The following is a 23,876-nucleotide window of genomic DNA, read 5'->3' as shown; positions in this document are numbered from 1 at the left end:
GGAGTGGCTAGGGATAGGAAGGTGGTAGAGAGTCAGGATTGGAGGGGTAGGTAGGGGGAGTGGCTAGGGATAGGAAGGTGGTAGAGAGTCAGGATTGGAGGGGTAGGTAGGGGGAGTGGCTAGGGATAGGAAGGTGGTAGAGTCAGGATTGGAGGGGTAGGTAGGGGGAGTGGCTAGGGGTGTGTGGGTGGTGTGTAGTCTGGGCACGCTTTACACTGCTTTTGGCATTGGGGGTGTAAACCAAGGAAACAGGAAACAAGTGCGCCAAAAAAAAAATCTTCTTTGTTGCCGTTAGCTTGACGCGGCGACGTTACGTTAGCTAGATCCTGATAAAAAAAAGCTTCTGTATTGGCTTATGTGATATTGTGAATCCGCGATGTTTCTACAAGAACTTGTTCAAACACTTTGTTCGGTACGTCCATCTTTTGTTTTGTTGTTTGATTTTCTTATTCTGTTTGCGCTGCTTGTTTCCTGTCTAGGACGGGGGGTCTAGGCCGGAAACAGGCCGAGTGACAAAATCCCTTGTAAACGGAGACCAGTTTCTTTCTCCCCGAGAAGAGCCTGGTGACGCGAGGTTAGTGGTGGGAGCAGGCGTACTGCCAGTGGTGTACAAAGTACTCGAAAACCATACTTAAGTAAAAGTAAAGATATCTTCCCAGAAAAAGACTTTGGTAAAAGTCAAAGTCACTCATTAGAATATTACTTGAGTAAAAGTCTTAAAGTACTTGTTATTTTCTGTACTTAAGTATCAAAAGTAATTTTCTGATATTAAATGTACTTAAGTATTGAAAGTAAAAAGTACAATAAATGCTGCATAAGAAATCAAGCAAAAGACATGCCTGGGCTTGAGTGGAAGTCTATTTCTTCTTCTTGACTTTTATATCCACTGGCAAACAACGTTATGTTGCATTACAGCCACCAAATGGAATGGCGTGTGGATCGTGATTAACATAATTTGCAAACTAGGAGCACTGATTTGCCAAACCTGATTGCTTGCAGGCTACGGAATTTCTTCTGATTTTACTTTGTAACTAAGATGCTTGGGGGAAATGTAGTGGAGTAAAATTATCCATTTTATTTGGGAAATGTAGTGGAGTAAAAGTGAAAGTTGACAGAAATATAAATACTCAAGTAAAGTACAGATACTCAGAAAAATACTTAAGTACAGTACTTAAGTATTGTGTTACATTACACCACTGCGTACTGCCATAAAGCTGAATGGCCATACCACTGTCCCGTGGGCCCAAGGCTGATTTATATTCCATTTTCATACGGAAATAAATGTGTCCGTTTCAAGCGGTGTAATCGTCACTGCCCACATACTTCCATGCGTCTTTCATGTTGGTATCATGTTAAGATAATACATCCACCAGTGGGCAGTAGAGAGTCAAATGTGTGAGTGTGTGTGTGTGGTTCTGCTGCGTTTCATGCATATTCGTAAGCTTTCAGAGGACAGACAGAAATACGCACGAAATGAACACAGAGTACGGACAGAAGGCTCAGTCCGTCTCCGTCTCTGTCTTTAACGTAGTAGAGTATAATTGGGCCTTTAAAGGTTTGCGCTTGTTACTAATCTTCCCTGTCATTCGCTACTGTGTAGGCTATCTAGTAAAGTGCCTACTAGAATACAAAAAAAGAAGCAGGTGCTAAAGTACATCGTTCTATAAATGGACACGCATGTCATGTCACATACAAAAGCTTAAAAATATCCACAGTTGTAATTTAAAACTTGAACGATTTTATTCAAGATTTTTTCATTGTCTTACAGGGTCTTTTTAGACAATTGTTACCGACATTGTTATCAAAATGTCATATGCTATAATATTTTTGATACATTTTCTTTCTTTACAATAGTTCCATGGTAAAGGAAGACATGTATTTGCATGCCATGTTTCTGAATGGCTCCCTGTTTAAAACAACAGCACATTTCTACAGCCACAATATTCATATACCGTTGTCGAACATCAATGTTAATTTAGAAACTTCGGGCAGTGAGTGTTTAGTGCATAGGTGAAATAGGTTCTTATGCATTTTAACAAAGGACCTACATATAAACCTGAGTGAAATATATTTCTCTAAATCCAATTGAACTAGTTTTACAAAATGCCACACACAAGTGCAATCCACAAAATAAGTATTTAAATCCACTACAAATAGCATAAGAAATATAATTATAAAATTATATGGGAAATACACATTTGTCACGAATACTCGACAAATTTGGCAACTACCTCTAGACAAGGGAGAATGTTGTCACTACAAACCATAAATAGAAACAAATATATAAACAGACATCTGAAAGTTCTTTAGACTGAAATTTAAAAAAATATTTACATCCTGTATAGTAGGCTGCTCTCACCAGTACCAGGGTTTCTAACAGTAGGTCCAATAATCAAGCAAAAGCTTTGGGCTATATAACCTTGTTAAAATGTTATAAAAACTTGTCTAAAAATGGTTTTCTCAATTGTGTAATTTAAAACCCTGATACGAGAATTAATCTGTGCCATAACACCAATACCAAAAGTAATCAAAGTACACGAGGCTTACATGAAAAAGATAATACAGTTAGACAACGACATTTTGTTTTCTTATGTGTTTATCTGTTCCTCCCTTTCAACTCAGGCACATTCCCTCACTGCAGTCTACAGCGTCCCTGTGGGGGGCGCTGCAGTCTACAGCGTCCCTCTGGGGGGCGCTGCAGTCTGCAGCGTCCCTCTGGGGGGCGCTGCAGTCTACAGCGTGCCTCTGGGGGGCGCTGCAGTCTGCAGCGTGCCTCTGGGGGGCGCTGCAGTCTGCAGCGTCCCTCTGGGGGGCGCTGCAGTCTACAGCGTCCCTGTGGGGGGCGCTGCAGTCTACAGCGTCCCTCTGGGGGGCGCTGCAGTCTACAGCGTCCCTCTGGGGGGCGGCTCTCTTTGTCTCTCACTTGGTTTTACGCTTCTTTGATGCCTTTCTCCCTAGAGCCGCCTTGTGGATGACGTCACATGACCTCTCCGACTCCTCCCCTCCCAGGCGGGGCTCCTCCTCCTCTCGGGCCCCTACAGTCCTTGTCACAAGCTCTCTGAGGTGGATCCCTGAGGAGATGACGGTGTCCTCTTCTTTCGGCCAGTGGAGCCTCTCCTGGCGTCCTGTCCGGCTGGGGGGGACCTCCTGCTCCCTCTGGCTCCCTCTGCTGGTGAGCTGAGCGAGGGGAGCCTGAGCTGATGAGCCCGTGGCGGCCAGGGGCTGGATGACTGGGCAGGCGGCGAGGGGCGACGGTGCCTTCTGGCGGGCCTGACGCTGGGGGGACTGGGCGTGGCTGCCGGAGGGGCTATGACGCCGTGGTGGTGGGGGGTGTTTCAACGATACGGTGCTTTTATCACAACCCTGCTTCCTCTGGTCCTCCATGGACCTGTCCAGCACTGAGGAGAAAGAGGATTTCAGTTCATACAATCCACTACCATACATAGATTGCACGCTCAGCTGTCCCGATGGCTGGGGGATCCCTCTGTGCCTTGGCCTGCCCAAGGTTTCTCCAAAATCAGCATCCAGCAATAATGGAACGTAACGTCAGCGATGCTCGTCAGGCGATCATAAATCGCTATATCATTTCACCATAAAATCCTTAGAAAAATAGTTTTACTTGGACAAACCAAGTAGTTCAGCTACTGCATATTCAGAATTAGAACCCGACCGATACTGGATGTTTGAGGCCGATGCCGATACCGATATTAGGGACTAAAAAAATTCCGATAGCAATATATCGGCCGATATTCTTATATTAATTATACACATTATATTACACAATGTTTTTGCAATGATCCCTCAAATATCAAACACTTGACAAAGATAACTTGACATGACTTGAGATATGTAATGTAGGCAGGATATTTTACAGCTTATCAATAAACTTTATTGTCCAAAATGACATCAATGCAATGAAACAGTAAACTTAACTGGGGATTTAATAATTATAAATAACTAGAAATACAAAAACACAAATAGAACAAATATAAAATATAGCTTGAATTAAGGAATCTGGAACCGCTTCAAGGACCTCTTGAACCACTGAAGCCCCCTGGAACCCGCTGAAGGACCGCTGGAACTCCTGAAGCCCGATGGGACCCCCTCAAGGACTTCTGGAACCCCGCCAAGGACCCCTGGACCCCCTTCAAGGACCTCTGGAACCCCCTCAAGGAACTTTGTAACCCCCTCAAGGACCACTGGAACCCCCTCAAGGACCTCTGGAACCCCCTCAAGGACCTATGGAACTCCTGAAACCGATGCGACCCCCTCAAGGACTTCTGGAACCCCTTCAAGGAACTTTGTAACCCCCTCAAGGACCACTGGAACCCCCTCAAGGACCTCTGGAACACCCTCAAGGACCTCTGGAACTCCTGAGACCGATGGGACCCCCTCAATGACTTGTGGAACCCCTTCAAGGACCTCTGGAACCCCCTCAAAGACCCCTGGAACCTCTTCAAGCCTCCCTGGAACCCCTCCAAGGACCTCTGGAACATCATTTGTTGCCAGGTGGGAAATGTTGAATTACCGTACCTGATGGTCAAAATTATCTTTATGGGGGAAATGATCGTTTCCGCCACTTTTATACCTCAGCCAGGAAGGATTTATGACATCATTGATGACATCACAACTGCTCGAGTGACATCACTGATGACATCACAATTGCTCGAGTGACATCAATGATGACATCACAATTGCTCAAGTGACATCACTGATGACATCACAATTCCTGATTTATGACATCACTGATGTCACAAACAGACAGTCCGCAAAATCGTGACTAACCACCACCCACCCACTTATGAGGCAATTTTCATTATGAGGATGATGATGATTTAAATCTCATTCTTAAAATACTTCCACTGAGATAAAGGAACAGCAAAATAATGCTACTTGAGTAGGAAATTCTATCTACGTTTTAAACTTTAAAACCGTTTTTTTTTTTAACGGAAAAAGGTTTTTAGCAACAATAATAATTTTGTTTTTTGCTAAATTCATGGCGGGCCACTTAAAAACGGGCAGCGGGCCGCAGTTGGCCCGCGGGCAGTAGTTTGGCCACCCCTAAGTGGTGTCTGTATGTCTGCACTGCTTACTGCAGCACCTGGGTGTGATTTTCTTTTAATGAATGAAAGAGAAACATTTACACATTTCTGTTCTCTCAGAAACAAGGAGATGCTGTTATCTGCTGAGAAATGTTGAGTGCACTGAAACTATTTTTCATTCACGTGTTTAAAAAAAATCGTTTTTTGATTAAGAAAAAAGATCAAATATACACAACATGTTGTCTATGTCTTAAAAATACAAAATACAAAAATATCGGCATATCGGCCAACATATCGGCCGATACCGATATATCGGTTATCAGCCAATATCGGCCGATAATATCGGTGGACCGATATATCGGTCGTGCTCTATTCAGAATCACGAGACCATAGAACATTTCACTCAGACCAAGAAATAGAATCGCTTGGTTTGACCAAGTAAAACTATTTTTATAAGGATTTTACATAACGTCAATGGACAAATGAGTGCGGAATGAAATCCCTTAGGTCCCATGTCGAACCCGGAAGAGGGCGTAACTTAGGCACTCATAGGTAGGTTGTAGCTATAATCTGTTTTTATCTCATTGAGTGCCAGCCACTTTTGGAGAACGGACGCTCCCAGTGCCAGAGTTTCAGGGCGTTTTCAGTGATTTCTCGAGGCCCACAGAATATTGTGTGATATTACTATGTAAACACAGAACACGCACAAAGAACGAGGAGACTCTCTTCTATCATCAGCAAAAAAAAGTTTATTGATATCATTTTCCGTTCTTTAGTTATCAGCCGGAGAAGATAGGTGGATTTCAGCAAAAACACACATTTCAATTTAGAAGCTGAGATATTCAGCCTTTTGTGAAATGAAGCATTTCAAGCACATCACTGACTCTGAAGCTAATATTTTCTGATGTAATGACACCTCAAAAATAATTTCCTTCAATAAAACAGTGAAAACAAAGGAATTTTGTTTGGCCAAATAATATTTTTTAGCTGCAACCAGCAGCGCTGGCCCCTGCGTGCGCAGACCCTACACCTTCTTGCTGGTCTTGATTTACTACTGGTGGGCATCAGATATTCTAGCTTGTTTGCCTGTCTCTGTCCATCGAGCCTGCTGTCTGGGTCTGTGTTTACTGTCAATGGTTGTATGCTGCCCTGCGTGCCCCACCCCCCTCCTCCTCCTCCGTGGGAGTGTCTCTGGTGGCTCTGCTGCGTTTGCTCTGCGTTTGCTCTGCACTGAAAAGTGCGCTGCACCCCGCTTTTTCACAGCGTGTCACCGGCTCCCAGCTGAGAATAATGTAACTTTTCAGAAAGACGCTGGTGTCGGCAACTAAATCATATGGAGGGGCTATCGCAGCGGAGACGGAGGGGCTCAATTGTGGCAGCAGATTGACTGCTGTTCACAGGCACAGCTAACGTTATGCTTCATGCATATCGATGCATACCGATGCCGTTTCCGTTTCCATAACGACTTCTTCTCTGTTTTTTACTCAACTTTCTCTAATCTGGAGAGCACTGTCGCCACCTAATGGGTCGGTAAAATAGGTTATACACATTCAACATGCCCCAAAATTTTACAGGAGATGGATCTGGCTTTGATCCACGTCCCACCGTCAAAAAACGCAATTGACGACTTTAGTCGTCATTGGCACTCTACGTTACTATCCGAATTGACGACTATAGTCGTCATTGGCACTCAATGAGTTATTTATCATATCATTAGTATTCTTATATTGGCTTATTCTCGTCCTTTGAGACATGCTTGTGATAAAGGCTTACTATTGAAAATAAACAAACATGAACTTGAAGTACTGGATGAAAAACAAACAACAAACAGGATATGAGTGGATGTACTGTGTGTCTCGTACGACAGCCTCTCACCGTGAAGCGCGCTGTGAACCTTGTTCTCCTCCTGGCTGCGCCTCAGGTCCAGAGCTTGCTTCACAGAATCCAGCAGCCCAAACATCTCACACAGAGAGTTCAGCATTGCGGCATCTGACAACACAAAATCATCTAAGTCATAGTAAGCCAGTCGCCTAAGTAGCTACTAGGGTATTTTATTTCATGCTAAATGATTAAGCCTATTCTTTATACATTTCTAAGAAATGGTCCAAGACAGACTGTTAAGTGCCGGATTAGACTTGCAAACATCAATGTCCATGGTAATTCCTTCATCAAACCAGATTTAGCCATTTAGCCAGATGCTTAACTGACAATCTCTTCTACTTTTTAACATAAAAAAAACTTGATTAAGGTTTGACTGAAATGAAAGTGACTGGTTTTTAGGGATGCACCGATCCACTTTTTTCACTTCCGATCCGATTCCAATACCTGAATTTGGATATCTGCCGATACCGATATTATGCCGATACCAATATTTTTCTTGAATATACAGTATAGGCAAAGATTTTGCCAATTAATATTTTTTTTAAATATACCTTGGAAAAAGCAGACAAAATTAAGAAAATATACAAGGCAAAGAAGGATACTATTATACAAATTACGGCCAGCGCCCGCGCTGGTATTGCAAAAAAAAAAAAAAAAAAAAAAAAAAAAAAAATCCGATCCGATTCGATCCGTCAATTAGTGCCAATATCGGCACCCGATACCGATATTGGATCGGATCGGCCCCATCCCTACTGGTTTTCCCCAGACTGCCAGTGGACCAGTGTGAGAGCTCACCGCTCTCCTGCAGGTTGGCCTTGTCACTGCGGCCCTCCACTCCATGAAGAGCAGCCAATAACTCAGTCTGGATGCTGGACAGCACCTTGCCCATCAGCCCGATGTCTGCCACGCCCTTCCACAGGCTCAGCATCCCACCTAAACACAGTTCATTAGGAGCCAATTAGTGGCGTGTGTGTGCATGTGTGTGTGTGTGTGTGTGTGTGTGTGTGTGTGTGTGTGTGTGTGTGTGTCTGGGCCACCTTTTCCCTGTACTCACTGGGCATGTCGGCCCTCTTCCTCTTGACCACATGCCCGTTGGCTTTAGTGGGGTTTGCGGGCGGGGCCAGTGCAGGACTCCACTCGGCTGGTGCGCTGAACTTCTCCTCACAAGGCTCCTCAGCCTCTGCAGCATCATCATGCACAAGCTCTCCTGAGATGGAATAAACAGCACGGCATGTCATCATCTAGGCCTAGGGCATTCAGATGTGTGGCTTTCCTAGGTCTATTGACAATAAGGGGGGTTTCTGAGTAATTTCCAGAACAGAAGTGATCACCACCCAATCGCTGAAAAATGCAATTCTTACAGAAATCTCTAAATGTCAAAGGTCTTTGATACCAAATCACAGCATGCATTTTATATGGCGTTACTCAAGGTCTTGGTGTCTTAATGTGGTATTTTGGAGGGATTTTAGATTTTTATTTTTTTATCAATTCTCGAGTGGTCAATTGTTTTTTAAATCTGGCACCAAATAACAAATGGGGACATATCAAAATGATTGGGGGAAAAACATGGTCTTGTTTTGTTCTACCTCAGGTAGGGCTATCTAAAAAAACGAAAGACCTTTTGAGGATTTGGGCTTGGACTAATTGTGTCTAAAAATCGAGAGAGAAAGGAAATTCTTGGATATATGGAGCACATTTGAATTACGAAGTAAAGTACATGTCTACCGTAAAGTAAAGTACACGTCTACTGTAAAGTAAAGTACATGTCTACTCAGTGGCGCTGGAAGTACTTTTAGGTAGGGGGTGCTATAAGGAAGGGACTCCCGGTGCTGCAGCACCAAAGAAATTGGACGTTTTTTGGACTTTTAGCCATATTTAGAGGAATATTTAATTTTAAATTAACATTAGGATTATACTGTTATATGTCATTATTCAGTATCTTCTCCTTTTCTCACTCACTTTCATGTAAGCACCTGCTCTCCCTTTAGTCGTTTTACACTACAACAGACAGCAACACAGGCATAAACACTGAACTTATTATTATTATTAACACTTTGAGTGCCAGCCACTTTTGGAGAACGGACACTCCCAGTGCCAGAGTTTCAGAGCGTTTTCAGTGATTTCTCGAAGCCCACAGAATATTGTGTGATATTACTATGTAAACACTGAACATGCACAAATAACGATGAGACTCTCTTCTATCACCTGCAAAAAAAAGTTTATTGATCCCATTTTCCGTTCTTTAGTTATGAGCCGGAGAAGATAGCTTGATTTGACCAAAAACAGCCACTTTTTTTCTAGAACCTGAGATATTCAGCCTTTTGTGAAAGGAAGCATTTCAAGCACATCATTGACTCATTGCTAATATTTTCTGATGTAATGACACCTCAAAAATAATTTCCTTCAATAAAAGAGTGAAAACAAAGGAATTTTGTTTGGCCAAATAATATTTTTTAGCTGCAACCAGCAGCGCTGGCCCCTGCGTGCGCTGCTGGTTGCAGCTTCTTGCTGGTCTTGATTTACTGCTGGTGGGCATCAGATATTCTAGCTTGCGTTTGCCAATCCTGTCCTGCTGTCTGGGTGTTGTATGCTGCCCTGCGTGCCCCACCCCCCCCCCTCAACTGCACACTCCTCCTCCTGGGCGTGTCTCTGGGGCTTTCTGCTGCCTGCGTTTGCTCTGCACTGAAAAGTCCGCTACATCCAGCTTTTTTACAGCCGCGTGTATTTGTCACCAACTCCCATGCTTCCAGTTGAGAATAATAACAACTCCACGGCTGATCATGCGGATGGGCTGTTGCAGCGGACACGGAGGTGCTCAATTGTGACAGCAGATTGGCTGCTGCAGGCACAGCTATATGCTTCATGCATATCGATGCATACGGACGGATGCGATGCGATTTCCTTTTCCCCAACGACTTCTTCTGTGTGTTTAACTCCACTTTCTCTCATCTGGACAGCGCTGTCGCCACCTAAGGGTTCTGTAAAATAGGTTAGACACATTCAATAGCTCTCATATTGTAAGAGGCGATGTAAGAGGGTTAGATCGACACCCCCCCGTCAAAAAAACAATTTGGAGTTATTGACGCCATTTGGCGTCGCTGGCAGCCTACGGTAAATTTCTAATGACGCCATATGGCGTCGCTGGCACTCAATGTGTTAAGGAAAACCAGATTATGATGAAAATCAAACACTTTTGAAGAGAGAGCGTCTAAAATAAGATTAGAGCTGGGAAGCACAAACTGTTTTTTAATGCATTTTGTTGGTGGTATAAACACAAGACAGCCAAATCCAACAATTTCAAAAATCCCATCTCTTGCCACCAGGGGGTGCTGCAGCACCCTCCGCACCCACCTTCCAGCTCCCTTGCATGTGTATGAGAAACAGTCATTGCCGGTTAAAATCTACCTGCCAGGGCTGCCAGCTGTCCTCCAAGAGGGTCTCCAGCCAGACATGAGGAGGGGGTCTGCAGCACTGAGCCCCCTGGAGGAGGGGGCCGTGTGGTGCTGTTGATCAGCACGTCGAATTTGGTGCTGCGGCAGGTGTTGGTGCACACCGTGTCGTGCTGGTAGAAATCTATCTGGCCGGAGTCCATCATTTTCCTGCACAGAGAAAAGCAGGCTAAAAGAAGACTACAGACTTGTCCATCAACATCTGTTGTTGTTACAATGCTGCTGAGAGACGTCCGGAGGATGGATTGAACTTGTTGAACAATCAGCTTTGCAGAGGTTTGCTTGACACACAACACAATGATTTTGACCAGTAGAGGTGTAAGGGCGGCGAGGAGCAGCTAAAGCCTTGAGTTGCTATATTGACTCACAGTAACAGCGAGGGCAAGTGCGAGCATGAAAACTCAGCAATCACTCAGCAGATTGCTTGCTTGTTATTTGATCCGACGAGCACAATAACGCTGCTTACAGACTCGTTGTGGAATGCACTGGCAAACCCCCACACAGACAGAGCCCCAGAGCAAAGAGCAAATTATATCAATGAGATCCGGTGCTGGATTGTAAACACCGGGTGTTAAGCAGTTTTAATCCTTATGTTTTAACCCCAATGAATGCAACAGAATAAGATGAATAAATGTGCATTCAGATTGACAGTTAGCATGTCACAGTCTCCCCATGAGCTAATAGACCAGTGTCTGTCTGTCTCACTCCCATCATCAGGGCTCTACCTGAGCATAACGCCTCCCAGTCTGTCTCACTCCCATCATCAGGGCTCTACCTGAGCATAACGCCTCCCAGTCTGTCTCACTCCCATCATCAGGGCTCTACCTGAGCATAACGCCTCTCAGTCTGTCTCACTCCCATCATCGGGGCTCTACCTGAGCATAACGCCTCTCAGTCTGTCTCACTCCCATCATCAGGGCTCTACCTGAGCATAACGCCTCCCAGTCTGTCTCACTCCCATCATCAGGGCTCTACCTGAGCGTAACGCCTCCCAGTCTGTCTCACTCCCATCATCGGGGCTCTACCTGAGCATAACGCCTCCCAGTCTGTCTCGCTCCCATCATCAGGGCTCTACCTGAGCATAACGCCTCCCAGTCTGTCTCGTTCCCATCATCAGGGCTCTACCTGAGCATAACGCCTCCCAGTCTGTCTCACTCCCATCATCAGGGCTCTACCTGAGCATAACGCCTCCCAGTCTGTCTCACTCCCATCATCGGGGGTCTACCTGAGCATAACGCCTCCCAGTCTGTCTCGCTCCCATCATTAGGGCTCTACCTGAGCATAACATCTGAGCTCTACCTCCTGAGCATTAGCTCAGGCGGTAAAGCTGTCGCCTGGGAATCGGAAGGTTCCCGGTTCGAGGCTGGCTCCTCCCCGCAGTGTGTCCTTGAGCAAGACACTGAACCCCTAACTGCTCCCGACGAGCAGTTAGTGCCTTGCATGGCTGCAGACGCCGTCGGTGTGTGAATGGGTGAATGTGAGGTATTCATGTAAAAGCGATTTGGGTAGTCGATAGACTATATAAAATGCGCTCTATAAATACAGTCCATTTACCATTTACCATTTAACATCTCCCAGTCTGTCTCACTCCCATCATCAGGGCTCTACCTGAGCATAACGCCTCCCAGTCTGTCTCACTCCCATCATCAGGGCTCTACCTGAGCATAACGCCTCCCAGTCTGTCTCACTCCCATCATCAGGGCTCTACCTGAGCATAACGCCTCCCAGTCTGTCTCACTCCCATCATCAGGGCTCTACCTGAGCATAACGCCTCCCAGTCTGTCTCACTCCCATCATCAGAGGGCTCTACCTGAGCATAACGCCTCCCAGTCTGTCTCACTCCCATCATCAGGGCTCTACCTGAGCATAACGCCTCCCAGTCTGTCTCACTCCCATCATCAGGGCTCTACCTGAGCATAGCGCCTCCCAGTCTGTCTCACTCCCATCATCAGGGCTCTACCTGAGCATAACGCCTCCCAGTCTGTCTCACTCCCATCAACAGGGCTCTACCTGAGCATAACGCCTCCCAGTCTGTCTCACTCCCATCATCAGAGGGCTCTACCTGAGCATAACGCCTCCCAGTCTGTCTCACTCCCATCATCAGGGCTCTACCTGAGCATAACGCCTCCCAGTCTGTCTCACTCCCATCATCAGGGCTCTACCTGAGCATAACGCCTCCCAGTCTGTCTCACTCCCATCATCAGGGCTCTACCTGAGCATAACGCCTCTCAGTCTGTCTCACTCCCATCATCAGGGCTCTACCTGAGCATAACGCCTCCCAGTCTGTCTCACTCCCATCATCAGGGCTCTACCTGAGCATAACGCCTCCCAGTCGGATGGCCCTTTTCCAGTCCTTCAGTGTGGCTTTTCCTGCCAAGTGCACAAACTGCTTAGGACTGATGAGCTGCTCATTGAACTGTAGGAGAAGAAGAAGAAGAACAAAACACAGAGTTAAGAATTACTGCACAGACACACCATCTGTTTCAGTTCAACTGAAGTCATCGTAAAATCCACAGAGACAGACAGAATATTAAAGTCGAACTGAACCCATTCGTCACGTGCATAATGAGTCCGTTTCAGACTGAAAACATAGTTTGTCTAAGATGACAGGTTGAGAGGCGGGTCATAGTATCATGTCGATGATTTTATTTGACAATCCTGGCCTCCAAATCGAGTGGGATTCAGTGTGTTGTGGCGCTCCCCTCGGGAAGAACCTTTTGATGGGAGGTTAGTGGCTGAGTGGAGCTCAGCGAGCCGCAGGCAGCCAGCTGCCTTCGTGTTGCCGAGCGGAGAGTGCAGCACGTCGGCCTGGAATCTCCGAAGTGCGACCCCTGACAACCAAGCTCTCCGATGCGCGCGCCATTATCGCTGCTGTAACGATACGATATCCCTGGAATGCGCGTTTTAACGAGCCAGTTACATTTCTTTGCATTCTTAGAGATTATAGTTTTTGTTTTTTGTTCATGTTTCTAACAATTGGCCAAGTTAGTAGTTAGTTTATGGGATAGGAATTCTGCCAGATGACAGGCACTAGGCGCCATTTTCTACTTCATTTGGAAGAGAAAATTATCCTGAAATGAAGATTTGATTGACAGCTGCATGTCGTGATATGATTGGTTGAAATGGGGTAGAAATTTGATAGTACTACTAGGTGACGTCACCAAACTGTACATTACTGTTATCAGCGAAATCTTGAAAAATGAACTTTTGATGTGAAAAAGTGTGAAAAACTAAAGAAATTAGATTGTTGTGATTTTTTTTGCATACATTATTAAATAGGTGCACTGCATACCCAGGTATTTGAACTAAAAGAAAAGAAAATTCATTTTTGGGTTCAGCTCGACTTTAAGGTAATCATGGTCGATTGAGGGAGAAAGGTTACGAAGAATTTGTAAAATGCTGCTCACCGTCACAGCGTGATCATTATTTGATGACGTTACACGTCTGCATCGACGTACCTTGACACATCTGACGTTGATTCCGGGACAAACGAACTTCTTAAACAGCAGGACCGCTCTGCTGTCTCCACAGGTGATGGGGTAGCCGTACTCGATCTCCTCTCCTTCCGCTTGATCGTCGTCTAAAGATTACAGGCGAAAAAGATGAATATGAAATATCTGCAACACTACAATGTGCACTCTGTTATGGTGCACACTTGTGGAATAAAAAAGGACCATATTGTGGGAAATAGATTATTCAGATTGTATTAATTAAATTGCTGCATTAATATCTCTGACATTACATTTATTTGTGTAAGCAGGTAAGGTAGATGTGTCTGTCTCACTTACCATGGTGTGTCTCTATGGCCAAGACTGTGGTGCCAGTGTCAGCAATGTCATCGTTTACCCTGCAGAGGGCGACAGATTCCCCCATATGACATAACAATCATTTCGTGGGAGCTCTTTCAGCTTCTAACTGTTGAATAGAGGTTCACCTCCAATTAACAGAAACATAAATGACCAGCCACTACATTTCTAAGCTGTCTGAAATTAAAGTATGTTTTTTCTTTTACTTCACACGGGGCCATCTGAACTTGAGCTCAACTGGATATGAATAGCGTTGATCTAACCTGGTGCATTATTAAAAATATTAATGTTCACGAGATCTTGTTGCGCTAAGAACCAAAACCACGCAAGTCTAATGGCGTTAGCTTCAAGCATCCAAAGGAAAATGTAGCCTATATTAAAAGATAGATATTGGGATTTATAAATCGATATCAGTTCCTTCAAATGAATATCGATTTGATATCGATATAGTGATTTTTTTTGTATCCTAGTCCTAGTCCCATTACCCGTGCAGGATTGGCTGCAGGTGCAGGACGACTTGAGTCTTATGGTTGCTACTGGACTCCTCCTCTTCCTCTTCCTCTTCCTTCACCCTCACGACATCCACGGAAGACGCAGTGACCTCCGCCATCACCCTCCTCCTCCTCCTCACAGAGCTGCACACACAGGGAAGGCCGAGCAGCGAGCATGTCAACATCAGCAGTCAGCTCACGCACACACACGCACGCACGCACCAGTCATACTCAATGCATATAAAAAGGTTGATGAACGCTATAGCCCAACAGTATAGTAGTGGTTCTCTTAGCTGACATGCAACTATAATGAGAATTAATCCGTACGATATGGATATGATGGACATAATCCTCACACAGGCAGAGCGTGCGTGGTTGCTACAAAGCTGCGGAGAATGAAGATTTCTGTTCATATGTTAGGTTTTTTGATTGATTGATTGATTTTGTTCATTACTTGTCAAAAGCACATGCAGATTCATAGTTGAAATACAGTTAGGCACATGAAAGGGAGACCCCAAAGAAGTAAGAAATGCTTATGGTAGGGGACCCAAGACATAAAAATTGCAAAGCAGACATACAGTTACGACATACACACACCAGCCACTCATCCATCTACCCCCCACCCCTCGCACACACACACACCAACAACACCCATGCATGCACACACACACACACGCACGCACGCACGCACGCACACACACACACACACACACACACACACACACACACACACACACACACACACACGTAATACCGTTAGAGCAAGACACATTGCTCATTTCGATTTCAGACAATTAAACATAAGTGGATAGTAACTTCTTTTTAACATTTTTTTTGAAAGATGAAAAGGACTGTGACATTTTAATAAAACCATCGAGCTCGTTAGGTGAAGGGAAGAAGGGGAAGAAGTAGAGAGAAACCACGGACTGAAGTGTAAACAAGGTGCTACAATTGACCAGCCAGAAGATTCAACAGGTGAACCTAAGCTTGTCCTGAATGTTTTCAGTTCATTCAGAGACTGACATCCTCAAATTAAACCAGTACACATAGAGGACATTTACACATGGCGCTAACATGCGTTTTCTCTGATCAGATTGCAATCAGATTGTGTTTTATCACTTGAAATGCCAGGTGTAAACACCCCCAAAACGCTTTGAAGAAGGATTGCAATCTGATCGGCCAAACCACCTCCGGAGGTGGTCAGGGATGCATTGTGTACACATTGAACACAAGTGTAAATGCAATGTGTCCTCTCAATCTGGATACAGCAAGTTTATGCGGATTGAGAGGACACCCATTTCTGCAATCTGATTGCAATCTGATTGCAATCAGATTGCAGAAAATGCATGTTAACGCCAGGTGTAATTGGAATCAGGCTGAAGTAATAAAATACAATCTGATTGCAATCTGATGGCATAAATGCATGTTAACGCCAGGTGTAAATGGCCTCATACTACCTCCAGAATGTGGGAGAGAATGGAATGGCCTACCAACAGCCCACCCCAGACCAATTGAACACTTGTGGGATCAGTATGTGCTAACATAGCCTTGCTCCCTTTAAGGCCTGTAGCCTATTTGTACGACACATAACAATCCTGTGCCTACATTGAAATACCAGTTCAAAAGTCTGTTGAACTGACATCATTGTGTTTACAAATTCAAACTAACCAAATCATCAAAGCCTGGGGTCATATAGCTTTCCAGAGAGAAATTGTTGATGTGCATTTTGTTGGTCATATCATGGTGGTTTGTGTATATATAGGCCTATATATTTTCTGGAAAGACTTTACATTCATAATTGGTAGCCTACTGTAGGGCAAGCAAAGCCGGTGAATAAATCAAAATGAGAATAAACGACCTACTTGTACAATTATAGCCTACAGTAGTCTATTCCCAAATCCATTCAACATTAGTCTACTATCATGATACACAGGTTCAATAAATCAAAAAGTACAATCCCCCCCTCAGTAAACAGGTAGACTGACATAGGCCTACACTATATAGTCTGATTTGAATGTGAGTCAATCCATAACACAAGTTCCAGCCCTTCAGAAATAGCAGAAGCTGAAGCATTACTCTCTAAAACTAAGGAATAGAATAGAATAGAATAGAATAGAATAGAATAGAATAGAATAGAATAGAATGCGTTTATACAAACTGTCGGATCGCTTTTAGAGAGGACTAAAAACGCATTCTACATGATCAAGTAGCCCTGCTGGATCAGTTGCGTGCCTGCTCACCCTCCTTCACCCCACTCAAACTGACGTCTGTTGGTGCGGCAGCACGCACACCCCGGTCCCTATACCAACAACAACGATGTGCGCCGTTGTTCCATGGGGAGGTGCGCGCAAAACAACCCGAGCGCCACAATAACTATTACGCACTACTTTAACTCGATATTTGGGCGGTTTACTCACCGTTTTGCAGCAGGCGATCACTCATCCTTCAGCTTGTTGTAGAGAGCGGTAGCAGAGCATGCGCCGTGCTGCTCCGCTACACTTCCTGCAGTGTGTGAAGGCAGCATTTGCCTGCGAAGCATCTGTCCCGCTCTCACGACAAGCGGTTAGTTCGCACGCAATGTGTAAATCGGTCAAACTGCTCTTACGTGTGTGCGTGCGGGTGTGTGTGTGTGTGTGTGTGTGTGTGCGTGTGCGTGTGTGTGTGTGCGTGTGTGTGTGCGTGTGTGTGTGTGTGTGTGTGTGTGTGTGTGTGTGTGTGTGTGTGTGTGTGAGAGAGAGAGAGCAGCGCCTCTCTTTCAGCGCCTCTGTGAGCCACAGCAGTGCATGCCAGGGCTGAAAAACACACTAAGCTTCGTGGTTTTTGCAACAATTGGACACAATTAAATAATTAATAATGAATACAAAGCACGCCTAATAGTTCCCTTATGATATCCCATAATAATCATCCAGTAATTTTGTTGTGGAACGGCCATCTGATCTGAGTAAGCTTGACTTATTAAGGTATCAAGGTATAAACGCGTCCAATCATGCAATATGGTCCAATCGTCCAATCTAATCCCGCGGCTGTTCTTTATTTTTGCTGTTGCCTGTATTTCACCACAAGGTGGCGGGAGTTAGTTTTAGGTTAGAAATATATATAGCCTATGTGTGTATATATATATATATATATATATATATATATATATATATATATATATATATATATATATATATATTGATATAATTGAACAATATACAGTATTTTATTGTTGGTTTTAAATTTGCTGTTTTGTTTTGTTTATATATATTTATATGATTAGGAATTATGATGTATGATTTATGATGTATGATTTAGGATTTAGTTATTAGGACTTAGTTGTTTTGTTTTATATGATTTATGAATTATGATGTATGATTTATGATGTGTTATAGGATTTAGTTTTGATTTATGAATGATAATGATTTTAGTTAAACCTGTGGACCCCAGGTAGAATAGCAGATGCCTGGCTGTGGCATCTGCTAAAGGGGATCCGAAAAAAACTCATAAACTCATACTCAATGACGCCTTGTTTTAAACGTTCTACAATCTACACGTTCTACACTATTCATTTGTGTAGCATTTTGTCGAGAAGAAGAATGTAGATCCAGGTTCAGCGCTGTCAACTTTGCAAATCGAGTCAATTGGATTACAACGGCCCACCAACTGACCTCAGATCAGCAGTCACCTATAAAGCTACACCCCATAGAATGTGTAGTGTACGCCCCCAGCTCACCCTTATTTGGAAATGGAATGTTTGAGATACTTTGATTGGCACACAGGAAGAGCCAATAGGAAGCCGAGTTGACGTCTCAGTGGCCAATAGCAAGTATTCAATACTTTGTAGTTGGAACTTTTTTCAGAAGCTCGAGCCTCCTCGATCCATCGGGGCTTAGTTGCACCTTGCTTTTCAGCTCTGGAAATCATGCGAGCAAAGTCTGAAAATATCGGAGATGCTGTGAAGATCAGTTTGTGGATCCTTGTTAGTGTCTGTTCGTTAACGGTCCAGGGCCAGGAGGGTAAGAAACCGTTTCTTTTCTTGTTTTGTGACGTTTTTCTTGGTGAAAATAATCGTTGTGAGTGAGTGAGCCTTCCCTTCTATTCTAACATCATGTCATTTCTCATGTCGATCCTTCATTGAGCGAACGGACGATATTTAGCCTTTTATTTGCTATTCTCGTTTCGCTTGGTTTGTTGGCGAAAGTGCGTTATTATGTTGTTATTATAAAAGTTGACTTTGGCCTACTACTACAGCATACTAACTTTATGATCACTGTCAAATAGCCTAAAGAAGTCCTGGCAGCTTTGAAATGCGCTGCAGTTAATGCTAGTTTGGTATTTGACGTATTATTACGTCCTATGCAAGTCTTGTGTTTGTAGACCAGTGACAAAATAATTCAGAATAAGAAAAATGTAGGTTCAAAGGTCGATCGTGATGTCACGGTGGCGTACCTTCTCCCCTAAGCTTGTCCATGTTTACCTAGTGAGCCCAGCTCCACAGGTTTTTCCAGCACAACAGTCCAGTCCTCCATAGCCTACTACCCTGGCCTGGATTGACCATGTTAAGTGTCAGGAAGTCGTGTGGGTGTATGAGTCACACAGATCATAACATACACACAGACAGATAGATGGGCAAAACAACAGTGTATTTCCTCTGCAGAGATAGACTGTGACTATACAATAGTCAGACATACCACAAATATTTGTGCTGTTTTTCCTGTGGCTCTACGGGGGCTTTAGTGTTGCTCAAAGGAAGATGATTAAGTCCAGGGTCAATGATTTTATTGTGAATCACTTGCTGGGAAAAGCAGTGGAAACTAGGGATGCACCGATGCACTTTTTTTCACTTCCGATCCCATTCCGATACCTGAATTTGGATATCTGCCGATACCGATATTATGCCGATACCAATATTTTTCTTGAATATACAGTATAAGGAAAGATTTGGCCAATTAAAGATTTAAAAAAATATATACCTTGCAAAAAGCAGACAAAATTAAGAAAATATACAAGGCAAAGAAGGATACTATTATAAATTTTTTTTCAATTCCGATCCGTGAATTAGTGCCAAATCGGCACCCGATACCGATATTGGATCGGATCGGCCCCATCCCTAGAAGAAACACAGGGGAACATTTCAGCCTCACAGCTTTGTAGCGTTGGGACGACTGACACAACAGCATGAGGCGCTGTTAGTGACAGACAGGTAACACAGGTGAACATCCCCGTCTGCTAGTGTGGACCTGTAAGGACCTGCCAGCAAAGCCCTCAGAAAACAATGTTGTCGAGGTGCGTTTGATTGACTGTCTGCTATCCCCCGCCACCACCAGCTGATTGACTGTCTGCTACCCTCAGAAAACACTGTTGTTGAGGTGCGTTTGATTGACTGGTCTGCTATCCCGCCACCAGCTGGACTCCAGCTGCAAAGCAAAAAATACTTACACATTCTCAACTAGTCAGGAGAGGCTGTGTGGTGAGAACAGGACAGAAACCAAAAATGCTTTATTTCATCCCTGACATGTCCTTTTTTTATTATAATTTTTATTTTATTTAGCAATTAAAAATTTTTAGAACACAGAAAAACTTTAAAAAAAAGAGAACAAACTCAGATACAGGAAAAGAAAAGAAAATAAATAAAAAACATAGATAAACTATAGTGCCACCAGTTACATAAAGCTTGTAAATATATATAAATTGGGCTTGTAAATATATACATATATAAATATAAATGAGTGGGATCCCACACGAGGGAGAAAGACCGGCCCGGCGAATCACCATCCCTGACATGTCCTTAACTTCTCAATTCCATGGAGAGCCGTCACTGAAATCAACGCTGATTTATTTTGTACATGATCTCACACATATCCGAAAACCGTGAACAGTTTTGCAGGCATTCATTTATTTTGACAATTATTGATATTGATTTGAGTGAAGTTGTGGACCAGTGATGGTGTGTGAGCTCATGTGCAAAATAAATCTGCATTGTCTTTCGGCAAAGTTCTGCTTTAAGGAGTTGTCACGGGTTGATTCATAGTATTTGTGGGATTTCCGTGATGCCTTTTGTGAATGCTTTATTAATGAGTTATTAATGGCCATTTCTTGTCTTTCTGAATTTTTCATTATAAGAAAACAAGCAGTCAAAAATGAAGGATCCATTTGACGGGCTTTCAATGGCGTGTCCTCCATAATAACTCCCTTAACTTATTTTAAGGGGATTTCCCATGAATGAATGGAAATCAAATTAATATAATGAGGGTTTTTTAAGGGGTTAGTGGTTTGTAGGCTACAATCAAAGTCAACGTGAGGAACCATTGATTAGATTTCATCTCCAAAACATTGGGGGGAAAACTATGATATCAGATCCACATCCACCATCGAAAAATATGGACAAAGTCGGCGCGTGTCATCCATTGGGTGTTGGCCTAGTGTGGCCGCGCCATCTTGGCGTCCTTACACAGCTCCTCGTGAGTCCAGTGTGGTAGCGAGTGGATTGGTTAAACTCACTCCCCCAGTATAAAGGCACGTTAATCAGCTCCGCCAAGGGAGCTAGCTCTCTTGGTGGAGCGGTTAGTATCTTTGACTCCCAAGCCGAAGGTCGGCGGTTCGTATCCACCCCTGGGGGCAAGCCCTTAACATGTGTTGCTGCAAGTACCACCTACACGACGCCGTTACACTCGCGCAAAACGGTATAATCGTGCGTTCCTTTATCGCAAAATAACTGGGATGTGGAGGCTAAATGACATCACATCCGTTTTGTTAGCGTTCCATTTGCAGAACACTTGAGCTGGGAAGTTCACTGTTCATTGGTCAGATCCAGTCGCTAGCCAGGCTAGCCATTGTTAGCAATAACAATTGACAACATGGCATTTCACGGCATTTTGCGCATACAAACACTGCAGCCTCATGTCCACACAGATAGAAGTGAGGCAGTGCTGTGTGTACAGCTGATTTAATGAGACACAAACAAGACAGAAGTGCTAAACAATATTACTACGATTATAACTACTGTTGTTGCGCGGATCAGCCATCTTGGATTTTTGAGGTCGGGGCTGCTGAGGCTCCTACGAGTTTGGAATGGGAAATACCAGCTCTGGTGACGTCACTGTCCAGCTCGTGACCTTTGAACCGTAAGATTACCAGTTCCCAGTTATAAAGGAATGCACGATAAGACGACGGGTTTCCCAGAGCCGCAGCTCCGCCTGCTATTGGCAAGCTGCGCAACCACTGGACAGGCGACCTGTCAATCACTCCCAAAACGTAGTATTTTCTATCGTTTTTTTTTTACTCTAAACAGGTGAGTTATATAAAAATTCACGCCCCGCACCGTTGTTATGAAAGGTTAAATTAGCCATATAGGCCAAAACCGTGTTTTGAACCAGGCTGTAAATATGCTTAATTCTGTTATAAACTCGGGCATTTTATCATGGGGGGTGAACGGGGAATTCCCTTTTTGGAGCCAGCCTCAAGTGGCCATTGGAGGAACTACAGCTTACTTCTTCTGTCAGAGCCTGAGCTATAGCCCGCTGGATGAAAGTGGCCGGCAGACAGACAGACAGACAGGCAGAAGGTGAGACTGCTCACTCAGAGAGCAGCAGAAGATTAGCATTTAGCATCATCCACCCAGAACCATCCCTAACCCTAACCACCCGGCAGCACCAGGAATGCTGCCCCGCTGCTATGGGGCCTCCCGGTGGAGGATGGTGACACAGATCCACGCTCTGTTGCCCACGGCTACAGCATGTCGCTGTGGCATTTCCAGGGAATCCTGGGGGACATGAGGAGGGGCACCACCCACAGCCTGGGGGACAGGAGGAGGGGCACCCACAGCCTGGGGGACAGGAGGAGGGGCACCCACAGCCTGGGGGACAGGAGGAGGAGGGGCACCCACAGCCAAAGTAGATGGTATTTAGAAGGAGGCCCGGTTGACTAGGCGCTGGCCAATGTGTGGCACTGGGTGAGTGGAGGGTGCCCCGACCGCTCCAGCTCATTCAGAACGCTGCAGCCCGTCTGGTATTCAACCAACCCAAATTCTCTCATGTCACTCCCCTCTTCCGGGACCTTCACTGGCTTCCCATCTCGGCACGCATTCAATTCAAAACCCTAGTTCTGGCCTACAGGGCAGTAACACCAGTCAGCTCCTCTGTACCTGTAATCTATGGTCAGGCTCCAAATCTCTCACCGTTCCCTCCGCTCCTCCACCAGTGCAGGACGCCTCGCCCCTCCTCCACTACGGGGGCCCAAAAGCCGCTCATCCCGTTCGCGACTCTTCTCGTCCCTGGCACCTCAATGGTGGAACGAGCTTCCACCTTCGGTCAGGACGGCCGAATCACTGCCGATCTTTCGGAAAAGACTAAAGACTCACCTTTTCAGGCTCCATCTGGGCCCTTCTTGATCTAACTTATTTCTCTCTGTTAAAAAAAAAAAAAAAAAACTTAACTTGTACCACTGTTCCTTCAGAAGTTGTAGTTGTCATAGACTGTGTTACATAGTTGATTGCTCTATTGCTGACAAAAATGTGTTATTGTAAGTCGCTTTGGATAAAAGCGTCTGCCAAATGACGTAATGTAATGTAATGTGGAGGGATATCATCCAGTTCACCCACATCACATCACCAGTAGCCTTATATGGAAGATAAACGCGGAGGGGGGGATGTATGTCTAAGCTGGTTCCCTTTTTGGGTTTTGGCCGTTCCGGGAACCCGGCGCTGACCACTTGGACTTGTTGTGAGTGCGCACTCACCTCTGTGACCGGTGCTGACAGACGTGACTCACAACCTCCCACAGGGATTTCAGAAGGTCTCCAGCTAAATATTTGTGTTTTTCCTCTTCTGATCGGAGGATTAGTCACAGCAAACCGCAGATCACAGGATGTATGAATCAAGGTTTGAGACGGCAACGCTCACAAGGAAAGAAAATCCGAATCAAATAGATATATTTTTTTAATTCTTTTTTTATTGTTCTTCAGCATGGTATACAGAGCATCTGATACATTATTACTATTATTTTCTTGTGTCATACATAGTGTTATATCATTCATACATACATACTTCCAATCATACCCCTGCGTTCCCCTCCCCACTCCCCCTCTCTCTCAATTCCCATGTATGCTTATTGACAGTTGTATTTACCGTAAATTCCGCACTATAAGCCGCACCGGAGTATAAGCCACACCTGCAAAGTTGACTGTTTTTTTTTACATATATAAGCCGCACCGGACTATAAGCCGCGGGTG

At 44.5% G+C, this 23,876-nt stretch overlaps 2 protein-coding genes across 3 annotated transcripts in view; one reads left to right on the top strand and one right to left on the bottom strand.

Moving 5' to 3' along the window:
- Positions 1-1,771: 1,771 nt before the first annotated feature.
- LOC310800152 (glucocorticoid modulatory element-binding protein 1-like) lies at positions 1,772-17,217 on the bottom strand. Its single transcript, XM_083662739.1, has 10 exons — positions 17,087-17,217; positions 14,664-14,813; positions 14,161-14,219; positions 13,831-13,952; positions 12,685-12,788; positions 10,329-10,522; positions 7,978-8,130; positions 7,719-7,856; positions 6,918-7,031; positions 1,772-3,398 (listed from the first exon to the last, which is right to left on the bottom strand). Exons 2-10 carry the CDS (start codon positions 14,786-14,788, stop codon positions 2,920-2,922), a joined length of 1,488 nt encoding a protein of 495 aa, XP_083518865.1. The 5' UTR covers positions 14,789-14,813; positions 17,087-17,217; the 3' UTR covers positions 1,772-2,919.
- A 1,336-nt stretch (positions 17,218-18,553) lies between these two features.
- LOC310799992 (discoidin, CUB and LCCL domain-containing protein 1) overlaps positions 18,554-23,876 on the top strand; it is a 29,625-nt gene continuing 24,302 nt past the window's right edge. For both annotated transcript variants that reach the window (XM_083662593.1, XM_083662592.1), the window contains exon 1: positions 18,554-18,664. In XM_083662593.1, coding sequence (XP_083518719.1) covers positions 18,571-18,664 — 94 coding nt within the window. In that variant the 5' untranslated portion in view covers positions 18,554-18,570. The remainder of the gene's footprint in view (positions 18,665-23,876) is intronic.

Source organism: Poromitra crassiceps, assembly GCF_964638095.1.
Source record: "Poromitra crassiceps genome assembly, chromosome: 29".
In the NCBI taxonomy this organism is placed as follows: domain Eukaryota; kingdom Metazoa; phylum Chordata; class Actinopteri; order Beryciformes; family Melamphaidae; genus Poromitra; species Poromitra crassiceps.
This window is presented reverse-complemented; position numbering and strand designations above follow the sequence as displayed.

Bases quoted from the DNA above. Each gene is read 5' to 3' on its own strand.
- LOC310800152 (XM_083662739.1), bottom strand. From the start codon at position 14,788: ATGGCGGAGGTCACTGCGTCTTCCGTGGATGTCGTGAGGGTGAAGGAA. The intron at 14,220-14,663 runs GTAATGGGACTA...CGCCCTCTGCAG, and splicing joins CTGCAGCCAATCCTGCACGG to GGTAAACGATGACATTGCTG. The intron at 10,523-12,684 runs GTAGAGCCCTGA...TTCTCTGTGCAG, and splicing joins CTGGGAGGCGTTATGCTCAG to GAAAATGATGGACTCCGGCC.